Source organism: Diorhabda sublineata, chromosome 6 (assembly GCF_026230105.1).
Source record: "Diorhabda sublineata isolate icDioSubl1.1 chromosome 6, icDioSubl1.1, whole genome shotgun sequence".
NCBI lineage: Eukaryota > Metazoa > Arthropoda > Insecta > Coleoptera > Chrysomelidae > Diorhabda > Diorhabda sublineata.
Genome location: NC_079479.1, coordinates 9,727,131 through 9,738,200, shown reverse-complemented (window position 1 = coordinate 9,738,200; position 11,070 = coordinate 9,727,131). Strand labels below are relative to the sequence as shown.

The 11,070-nt window shown below is 32.2% G+C and overlaps 2 protein-coding genes across 3 annotated transcripts; one reads left to right on the top strand and one right to left on the bottom strand.

Moving 5' to 3' along the window:
* Positions 1-2,590, bottom strand: LOC130445662 (histone chaperone asf1). Its single transcript, XM_056781427.1, has 4 exons — positions 2,264-2,590; positions 2,039-2,154; positions 1,802-1,978; positions 1-295 (listed from the first exon to the last, which is right to left on the bottom strand). The coding sequence occupies exons 1-4, from the start codon at positions 2,370-2,372 to the stop codon at positions 89-91; spliced, it is 609 nt and encodes a 202-aa protein (XP_056637405.1). The 5' UTR covers positions 2,373-2,590; the 3' UTR covers positions 1-88.
* Positions 2,591-3,110: 520 nt separating this feature from the next.
* LOC130445660 (mediator of RNA polymerase II transcription subunit 26) lies at positions 3,111-9,562 on the top strand. 2 transcript variants are annotated; one of them, XM_056781424.1, is made up of 4 exons: positions 3,111-3,323; positions 3,779-3,853; positions 5,493-6,384; positions 8,800-9,562. In XM_056781424.1, exons 1-4 carry the CDS (start codon positions 3,261-3,263, stop codon positions 9,465-9,467), a joined length of 1,698 nt encoding a protein of 565 aa, XP_056637402.1. In that variant the 5' UTR covers positions 3,111-3,260; the 3' UTR covers positions 9,468-9,562. The 2 variants fall into 2 exon arrangements, with proteins under 2 accessions (XP_056637402.1, XP_056637403.1); XM_056781425.1 differs by having other exon boundaries at positions 3,319-3,452.
* The last annotated feature ends 1,508 nt before the right edge of the window (positions 9,563-11,070 follow it).

Here is an 11,070-nt window from a genome sequence, read left to right as displayed (position 1 = left end):
TATGTTTTAATTATTTAATAATTTAACTATATAAAAGAAATTTTTTTTTTGAAAAATTCAACACAAATATATACAACTGTAATTATTTTTATGAGCATTCCATAGTAGCCCAAGAGTTCGAGTTTTCATTAAACGTTGGAACATCTGCAGGAGTTGTATTTTCTACTTCCGTCGATGTAGACGGTAATGCCATATTAGGATCTATATTTGTTCCGTTTTCTTGAGTAGTCGTTTCTTCCCAATTAATTTTAAATCTTGTTACTCTTGGTTCTGATGCAAGAATATTTCGAATCACCTAAAATAATGAAATTTTATATAACATAAACTAATATAACATCACTCAATAAGTCGTGTGACTAACACACAGATGGCGCTTCTATTGTCAAATTCATTTTTGACATTTCAATTAGTTAGAAAAAGGGGACAGCTATTTAAGTGAAGCTACTTTTGTTGTTTTGAAAACAATTTCGTGTATTAATTTATCACAGCTAACTAAATCTAATGTCAGAATACCATACAAACACATAGAAAAACAACATCATGGAGGTTGTGTGGTAAGAGTCTTCAGGAGAAATGAATATCACCAAAATTCCTAGACAGAGAATAACAAACCTTTTTTATCAAGCTGGATCTGATGACAAAGGGTCATGGAGAAGACCTGGAAACACAGATGGACAACTTTTCTCCAAGATAAGCATCTCGATAGAAGCTCTCTGCCAACACCCTAGTAAAATAATTTGGGTAAATGAATCTTCTAGCCAAAGAATACCAGGCCAAAAACAAACTGAATTCATATATCAAGCTGGATCTAATATTAGAAGACCCTACAAATACAGATAAAAACAACATCATGGAGATTGTGAGTGAGTAGTCAGAGAATAACTTTTTTATTAAGCTAGATTTGATGAAGTAAAATAAAGTTTTTAATAAACCTTCTAGCCAAAGAATACGAGACTAAATACACACAAATTTCATACATCAACCAGATCTGATGGCTGAAAACCTGGGATAACCCTAAAACATGTGGGAGGACAACATCAAGTAGGTACTGGGTGATAGGTAGGGTTCACACTAGCATGGCGACATAGCGACAATTGTCGCCAAATCTTCAAGAAATGTCGCCAAAATCATACACATCTACGACAAATTTGTCGCCCAAATTTTTTTAAAAAAACCTATGTTTTATATTTACTGTGCTGTTTTTGCATAAAAGAATTTATATATGCCGTAAAAATATGTATAAAAGTGTGTGTAGCATGCATATGTTAATTTTTTTACTTTTGTCTACCATGTTATATTTTTGACCACTAAATCATAACTTAGGTGGTCCTTTTGGACCACTAAATTTTCATTGCTCGTGTGAACACTTTGATATTGATTTGAGATTAGTTACAGTAAGTAACCTTTCAGCAGAAGTTGAGCACCTAAATTCCTGTATATAAATGAGAAAAAGGATTTGCATTCAAGCAACCAATAAAATGAAGATTCAAACAATCAATATGGATCCTACTTTGATTTGAATAGAAAAATAAGAATTAAAAATAATGAAATTAAGTTCAAAATTAATGAAATGTTTCTTTATAAGAGTCGTCAGCTGTATATAAAATGGGAGCAAATGGAACAATCGTTACAAATTTATTTTCTTCATAATGATCAAATAAAAATTTTACAATAAGCTATTAAATGATACTCTAGAAATGTTTCTGTATAATATCAATACATTATTGTCAAGATTAAATTTAGAATTAAGAAACGTTAATTATTAGATAAACTCATATTATTTTTGAACATTTCAACTAACCTTATCAAACTGAGGAGGACTAGGTAAATTCTCTCTCATTTCCGGATCGCTATATTCGTTATTAATGAAATATCCAACACGTATAAACTCTTGACTTTTATATGAACACGTCAAAAGCACAACTGTAACCCCTATAGCATCATTTTCTGGTATACGGGAAACATTTGGAGGATCAGCCTATAATTACAAATGATTGATTAATTAGTAAGAATGATTTACAAAAAAAAATTAACTCACTTGAAAAACAAACATGTGTTTGCCTTCTGGGATTGGCCCCACAAACACTGAATCTAAGACTTGATCATGTTCTTCACTTTCAGCTGAACCTACGTAAATCATTTTCCATTCTAGATCTAAAAATGGAATATTATAATGAAAACTTGAAAAATTATCAAAATATGAACAATATAAAGCATTGATTATCAAACTATAAAAAGTTTATATTATAAGACATATAGTTACCTTCTTTTAATTCTTCTATACATTCAAATGTTATCTCGAACTGAAAAGGGTTCAAAAATGGACTGGGATTATCCATAACTGTTATATTACACAACTGAACTTTTGCCATCGCGACTTGTAAATAATTGAAAATTTATAGATTCTTATATTGTTAAATATATTCCCACCCAATATTGTTTCTCAATAAACTTAAAATGCCAACAAAAAATTGTCTGATGCTTTGTTTTATAGCATTAAAAATTGTTTACCCGCCAGAATTCTTCTTCTAGGTTATTTTATAGAAGAGTTGGATTTTTTTGTAGCTAATTGGCAGTGTAGTTATCGAGTGGAAGATTGGACAGACTGGTGTAAAAATATGGAGTAGGGAGATGGTAAAATTTAACGAAATGAACTGAGCGGGATTGATGCACATACTTTTTGTAAAAGTAACTCAAAAATAAAAAAAAAGATAATACAGTTATTCGATTTTTAAATTATTTCTGTACGTATTTTATTCAATATATTTATAAACGAAAAATCAAAAATCCCAATTCATACCAAAATAAAATCATTTTTGCCAACTCGATTTCTATGTATATTGGTAAACCTGACCGACAAATAAAAGAATTAACTTAATCTTGAATTTTTTACGTACAACTTTTAATGTACACACCATAAGTGATGGTACCATAAGGTATGGTACCTACACAACATCCACAAATAGTGGAACCACTACCAAACATAGAACGCAAACAAAATGAAGATCTATGATCTTTTTGGGGATATTTCGTTTTGTTACGTTCGTCGACATTTAAAAACGTTGAGACACGCGCAGATCTCGTCTGAATTCGTTCGTCCGATCCCCACTCAGTCTTTTCGGGTGCTCCATGTTTCTCGTTTCACAGTGCGAACCCGAGAATTGCACAAAGCGCAATGTATGTGCGCCATTGCTGTGGAGAAGAGCTGCGAAAAGTACTCTCGAAGTATATTCGGTTTTCACGTTACAAACCGACTTTAAATGCAGAATAACGTAACAGAATTAACTCAGAGATTGCTTCGTTCACTGGACAGTAATTATAATGTAAGAAAATACAAGATAAATAAGGATTTTTAATAAAATTAGTGAACACCATTGAGAGGTATTCGTAGATCAGGTGGATTACACTACCTTAAAAATTTATTTAAAGAGTGGTTAATAAATATTCAAATGGTAATTCTGGTGGAAATATTTTTAATGTATGGACTATTTAATTAAAGTTTTCAAAATTTTGATTTATTAAATGACTGATTTAACGTCACTGTCTGTTTTACATAAGACATTAAAGAATTAATTACTTCGTGTTGATACGTTGCTGATGTAAATAATTTTTTTATTCTCAAATATATAATGAAATATATTTTATATATATTTCGCACTATAACTGAAACTTTCAATTACATAGAAAAAATTTGGTGCCATCAGTATAATCGATAATACAGGGTGCTCCGAAATTACGGTAGATGCAACAGTTTAATTGTTGACTTATTTATTTTAAGGTCATCGATATGCCCACAGTTACTGAGATCATTTCCTTATTGGAGAAAGTTTCGATTACCAAAGAATTATTGGAGGTAAGAAGTGTCTTAATTTCTATTTTTTTTTCTACCTTTTCTAACCATTTAAACTAGTGCTAACATAACCTACTGTTTATGGTGAAATAATGATTTGCTGTACAACATTAAGTGATATACTGTTTTTAATTAGACTCTTCATTAGTCTATAATATCAAAGTATTTAATGTAATACACAAAGAGTTGACAAATTCATTATTTTATCAACATTTCATTTTCTGATTTTTCAAACATTGTATTTAAATATTTTCTTTCTATTTACTTTCATACTCATTTTAGTATACTTTTATGTGACAAATAGAAAAGATTCCTTTATTAGAATTTGTCTTATAATTTTATTTAACCTCAATATCTTAATGCCTTTATTTTATTATCTTTTAAATATAGTAATAATCAATGCACTTTAAAATGATTCAAGTCTTCTTTAACCACTCCATAGATTCTTGACTGATTTCTTCACATTTTGCTTTTGTCCAAATGTAGATATAGCAACATATTTTCAGAATTAACTTCATTTTCCTTTAACTTCTTGGGGAAACTTGCCTTGTTCATATTTTTGACTTATTTAATACATTAACTACTATGAAAAGTGTTTTCAACTGATTTTTTTAAATAACTGAGTGTTTTTACTAATTGATTCCATCACATATAGTGTGCTACATCATTTACAATCAAACTCAGCTAGTGATTGTCCTCACATCATCTCGTTATGAAAATATTAATCTAAATATTCTATTAAATATTGGAAATAAATATGCTGGGGTATCTATTGCCTACAAAGTTAGAGGAAGAATATGCTACTAGCTTTGAACAAAATAAAATACAATGACCATAAGTCGCAAATTTGTGTCGATTTAAAAATGGTGAACCTCCTTCTCGGTTAACAAAGTGGTTGCACTAAGTTTTCTGATTTTATATGAAGTTGGGGCTGTAGAGCTAAACAAGAGCAACATGTAATTTCCTGTTTGCAATAATTCCTTCAAGAATTAAATTTATATTAGATTTTACATTGCATATATTTCTGTTCAGTTCTAACCTTTGTTTTAGAGCCATTTTCATTTCTAGTATGGTATTTTGATTCCAATTATTTTCACAGCTTAGTTATAAATTTTTTCATGATTTTCTATTTCATACTAAGGCATGTCACAAATTTGATCACATTTTGAGAGAGGTTTCGGTTTATACCTTGAGATTCCTTCTGTTATCATTCTGAGTAAGGTTTACTTAGCCTATATACCTAAAAGTAGTATATGAAGAAGTGGGAGATTTAGAATCACTTTTAGTGCATGCTTTGGGCATGTTCATTGTACATATTAAGGCCAGTCTTTGCATCTTGAAGAGATTGATTCTTGTGGTGCTCTAGTGCTTACTATTTCCATGTACATCTACAACAGGAACTTTAGGTATACTGAAATAGTAACATTTTTTTTAAAAACTGTTGATACTTTGTTGTAACTGATACCACAACGCAAGTTTTCATCTGTTCTCTTCTAACCAAGGTTGACGATAACTGCAGCAAAATCATTTCTGTCTCTGGCCCTTCTTAGTTAAAGTCAAGTTTACAGTGGGACGATATCTATGCACGTATGACAGTATTTAAAATCATACCTATATACATCTTTTTTTTCTGTTTTATTAGACCACCAGATTGGGGAAATACATAAACGAGCTAAGGAGGAAAACAACAAATGAGGCTTTATCAAAGAGGGCGAAAGAGCTCGTGAAGAAATGGAGAAATGCCGTATTACCCGAATCAAACGGACAACTGAAACAGAGCCCACCACTGTCGCAAACGCCGGCTTTGCCTTCAATAGTAAATCAAGAAGATGCGCAGTTTAATAAGATAAAAGGGAAGAAACGGTCGTCGAAGGATGTAGTCGATAATACAAATATTAAACGAATAAAAATAAACGGAGGAATTTCTGAATTAGATTTTTCCGATAACTCGAATTCGAGTTTCAAAGATGTGATACCTACAGTAAAAACAGAACCAAAACGAGATGTGATTATTATTAATTCGGATTCGAATTCGAGTATTCCAGAAAAACACGATCCACCCTTAGATCAACAGATGCCTAAGAAGAGGGGTAGAAAAAAAGGATCTAAAAATCACAAAAATCTAATCGACGAAGCGGAAAGTTCTTTTACCATAAAATTGGCGGTTTCTAGGGGAAATTCCAAAGTCAAAACGACCCAGGAATTGGTGGCAAGTTTACAGAACAAAAATTCTAGTTCCACCGTATTAAATTCTTTTTCGAAACCTAAAGAAGATCTGAATGAAAAAGCTGCGAAACTCACCGAACGCGTTTCCATCATTGACCAACAACTCAATACGAATGCACACAGAAATAAAAATTCTCAACGACACAAATTTAAATTAGAGAAAAACGAAAGGGTGATAGAATCCGGATCTGTCATCAATGATAAGAGCATACTTGTCCAGGATTCGTCTATCAAAAAGGAAGAAGAGGATGAAGAAGATGTCATTGTAGTGGATAATGAATTCGAAGATGATGAATCCAAGAAAAAAGGTAAATTATTATCATACACAACGTTAATTATTTTCCCGTTCTATTTACTACATTTTTTGGAGCCAAAAGTATGTTTTTAGGTGGTATATATTCCACTTTAGCTGGGCATACCAATCTGAAATGCTCTATTTATTAGAACCTCCCACTTCCACTTCTAGTTTTCATTCTATTATAAATAATTTGGAGATTGTTTGGGGAATTGTTTTGGCTTTACAACCACTCTAAATCTATACTTTATATCAAGACTCTACATCTCATTATTCTGCTTCCAAAATGTGTAGACTCCTCCCAAAGAAGGCTATTTTTCAGTCCCAACTTTCCAAGGTGTTAACACTACTCCTTCGAAATAGTCTTTTGTTGCAATGAGGAGGACATTCCCAGAGTAGTTTCCGTGGCCCGAATGCAGTCGTCGTTCTCTACCATGCTGATCATCTCAAGGTGGTATTTGACGGGGCAGTCATCTCTCAGAAGACTTCTTAGCTGATATGGTTATGAATCTTTTGGAATGTCTTAGGCCTGGAGTGTTTCTCCATTTGATCCCTTAACAATCCATTCAGTTCGTTGTTGATGACGCATCTCATTAGACCACAGTAGGGCTTTGGTCCAAAATATGGAGATAACTTATATGAAGAATCTGCAGCTGTCGTCCTTTACCATGCTCATAATCTCAAGGTGGTATTTGACGGGGTAGTGATCTCTCAGAGGACCTACCACAAGTTTGATTTTATTTCTGGTTATCACAAGACTTCTTATCTGATATGGTTATGAATCTTTTGGATTGTCTTAGGCCTGGAGTATTTTTTCATTTGATTCCTTTGGGCTCTGGTCCAAAATATGGAGCTGTTGCCAATTTTTTAACCTTCCCATTGCCTGGTAGCCACATTAGTTTGGTTCTATTCCTATACTAACTTGGACGTGCACCCAATAGTTTTCTGACTGTTTGGTTATCAGAGAGAATGTGAATTTGATTTTTAGAGCGATTTCTATCCAAACACTCTTGAGCACATTTGTATATTGCTAGATACTCAACCTAAAAAATAGTGACTGATGTTCCTAGTAGTGTGGAGAGCTTCTATTTTGATCTACAAATATCCAGCTTCTTGTTTTAGTTCCGAATCGCCTGTGTTCTGAAGAAACACCGGGGGTTTTAAATTATTTATTAACAAAGAACAAAGATTTTATAGAAATGAATGACTCTACTTAAAATTTTGATAATTATCTAAAATGTGTTGATGTGTTGTGGCATGTTTTGTAGCCAATTCGATTAATTATTATTGTAGGACCTTCAAACACCAGAAAAGTCTAGAATACCCGGAAAAACTCTAGGATATTCAGTAACTGGGTAACGGTAACGGATAGGTACAGCCCAAGTGATAATAAGATAATCAAATCGAATAACTTATCTATCTTCGTTACAATATGATATATTTTTTTTCCATATATTGTAACCTTTATCTATGCTTCTTTGATTTGTACCCATTTCGTGAAATCGTTTTTATGTTAGACTGTACCTAGATTTGGTCTTTGATTTTTTTTCCACCCAAGGAAACGTTTTTTACACCAGAAAATTACACTTGTACCTAAGCTTGGTCTTCTTTGATTCCTTCCCGTTTTTTCTGACGTTTTTATGCTAGAAAATGACGACTGTATCCAGACCTGTTCTCTTTTGATCTCTTCCCATCACTTGGAACCTTTTTTATGGTGGAAAATTACGATTGTGTTCAAGTCTGGTCATTTTTTGTCATATCTACTCATTTCCTGGAAATTTTTGTAGGCTAGAAAATGACGATTTTGTCGAGGCCTCTTCAATATTTTCTATCCAAGAGAACTTCTTTTTGCTAGAAAAATATGTTTGTATCCAGACTTGGTCTTTTTCTATTTCTTTTTTTATATCTTGAGATCTTTCTTTTACTATAAAATGACGGTTGTACCTATACCTTGTCTTCTTTAATTTCTCCCCATCTCCTGGAAACTTTCTTAAGCTAAAATATTATGATTGTATCCAGACCTGATCTCCATCGATTTCTTCCAATCTTTTAAATGCTAAAAAATGATGGTTGTTCCTAGACCTGGTATTCTTTGATTTCCTCCAATTTTGTGTAATTTTTTATGCTAAAAGTGACGATCGTAAGTGACGATAGTAAGATTAAGTTATGTTAGGTAGTCTACACTACATAGATAATATGATTTAAAGAGGTAGATCAGTCAAAGAAACCTGAAGTTAATCCAAAAATGAATTAATTTTATTTTAAATATTTGTATCAAGCTTAAATTTTCATATCGAACCAATATCACTGTCTAAAATTCGATAACCAAACTTTCGTTGTTGGTCTCTCAAGATGATAGTTTGGTTGTCGAAACGAATTTCAGACAGTATAATTTCGTATATCAATGTAGTAATTTATTTATTTTTAGTGAACGAAGAGCTGGATAAAAAGGTAAAAGCAGAGAGTCAAGAGACTGATAATCAACATTTCGTATCCTCCTTAAGCGTGGAAGAAGCTTTAGCCCAACTTCCGCCAATCGATAGATCAGTAAATATAGAAGACGAAGTCGAAAGTAATCCTTGTACGTGTATACTAAAAGAAGAAAAACCCGACCATTCGTTAGAAGATGATAGCGAATCGTTAAATTTAATACCCAAATATGAATTCTCAGAAGATCATGACTGCCAAGCCAAATTAAAATTAAGGGAAACTTATCGTTTCGATAGCGTCGATGATGAAATGGTCGAACGTTTACACAACACCTTTATACCTAACGTTAACGGAAATTATAGTATGAACCCTTCGAAAAGTAACGACGCCATACAAGAAAACGGACTTTACGTGAATGTAGTGCCTATTGTAAATATAGAAAGTATACCGAAAAATGTTAAAAACTTTGCAACAGAAAATTATAGTAGATACAGATTTTCAGAAACGCAGGTTGTTCAAGAGGATGTAGATAGTGGAAGGACAGAATGTGAAGTGTCCTCTGTTGTTAGTGATAATAAATGTTTTAGAGAATGGCACGAAGTCGTGGATACGACTTCTTACCAAGGTGAAAATATAAGAATTTTGCCTTATGTTATAATAGATTGAGATACTAGTCCCTTTATTATTATTATTATTACTACTATTATTATTATTACTATTGAAGTAAAGGTGAATTTATAGAATAAAGAATATTATAATTTTTTTTATGTTACAAATTTTTCCCGTATGTGAATCTCATTTAAACAGTAACCATTAATAGAGGAAAATAATAATATTTTTGTTACTTTACTTCAAGGTATATCGTTCGTTGAATGTTAAATATATAAAAAAATATTGAATTGAATCTATAAAAAAAAATTGAATTTGTTTATTTCGTGGGGTCAATACTACAACTAGGTAACTACAATCAGTACAATCCAGATGTTTCGAAAAAAACAAAGCAAAGTTTTATCAAGATTTTGGGAGATTGTAGAGACGAAACTAAAAGTTATTTTACTACCATTTCTGGATTGTATTTAATTAAAAGTATTCATGTCTCGTTTCTACCACAAAAACAGTCCTTAATTGGGGGAAATACATGCAAAAGGATGGTTTCATGCTGATTTTCTTTATTTTTTTCCAGGTGTAAAGAAACGAATTTTATTTATTGAAACTATCAAGTTATTTATAACATATGTATATTGATGAGTATTTTTTCATATTTTACAAAAATATAACTTGAAAAGTAGCGGAGATATCATCTGACACATCGTAGATTGTCATCCGAAGCCACAATTTTTACGTAAATAAGTTATTCTTTACCATTTTTTCTTACATCGTTTACTATATATGTATGTAGGATTAAGATTATTTCTCTACTTCATACCAGTCACGCATGAAACACGAGCTCTATTCAAGCAGCCTAATGCCATATAGCATTCGAGTCAGTCGGGAATAAGACACAGAAGGATACGCAATTAAGACGAAGGCCCGCATAATTAATTCTAATTAAGGCGATTTTCCGTGTAATTAAGCCAAATTATCACGAAATTGAGCCAATTTATCGCTTAATTAAGACGCAATTGCCAAATTTCCGTGTATTTAAGGCGATTTCCTGTATAAGGTAAATTCCCGCTTAATTAAGACAAACTCCTGCGTGGACATGATGAAGTCCATTATAATTAAGACAGTTTCCCATGTAATTAAGGCAAATTCCCGCGTAATTAAGACAATTTCCCTAGCAATTAAGACGAAATTTACTCTTGAGTAAAACCCCCGTTTAATTAAAGCAACTTCAGCGCAAGTAAGACGAATTTACGTATTATGAATTCGATTTTCCATGCGCTTGTGACGATTTCCCGCGCAATTAAGACAAATTCCTGAGCGATAAATACGATTTCCCACTCATTTAACGTATCAACCACACATATATTTTTACTATCAACCTTAGTTCTATTATTTAAATTGTATATAAGTAAAGTGTTGTCATTGTTTGAATTCCATAATAATAAAGTGTTTTCCATTACCCGGCTGTTTACGAAGAAAACCCTAGACAACCAAGATATCCCTACATGTATATGGATATTGGGGTTAATCTTATAGACTGCTACCCAAAGGATCTATTATGACCTGACAGGCTACAGAAAATTGAAGAAGTAGCCTCAACTCCCTTCTGAACAGTGTGAGGTAGTCACAGCTCATTACTGATTGAGTAGAGCCAAACACCAAA

What these genes read in the sequence shown, in the direction of transcription:
- LOC130445662 (XM_056781427.1), bottom strand. Translation starts at nt 2,372, where the DNA reads ATGGCAAAAGTTCAGTTGTGTAATATAACAGTTATGGATAATCCCAGT. An exon ending in TATAGAAGAATTAAAAGAAG is followed by an intron (nt 2,155 to 2,263) that starts GTAACTATATGT and finishes TTCCATTTTTAG; the next exon opens with ATCTAGAATGGAAAATGATT. An exon ending in AACACATGTTTGTTTTTCAA is followed by an intron (nt 1,979 to 2,038) that starts GTGAGTTAATTT and finishes TTGTAATTATAG; the next exon opens with GCTGATCCTCCAAATGTTTC.
- LOC130445660 (XM_056781424.1), top strand. Translation starts at nt 3,261, where the DNA reads ATGCAGAATAACGTAACAGAATTAACTCAGAGATTGCTTCGTTCACTG. An exon ending in TTACCAAAGAATTATTGGAG is followed by an intron (nt 3,854 to 5,492) that starts GTAAGAAGTGTC and finishes CTGTTTTATTAG; the next exon opens with ACCACCAGATTGGGGAAATA. An exon ending in TGATGAATCCAAGAAAAAAG is followed by an intron (nt 6,385 to 8,799) that starts GTAAATTATTAT and finishes ATTTATTTTTAG; the next exon opens with TGAACGAAGAGCTGGATAAA.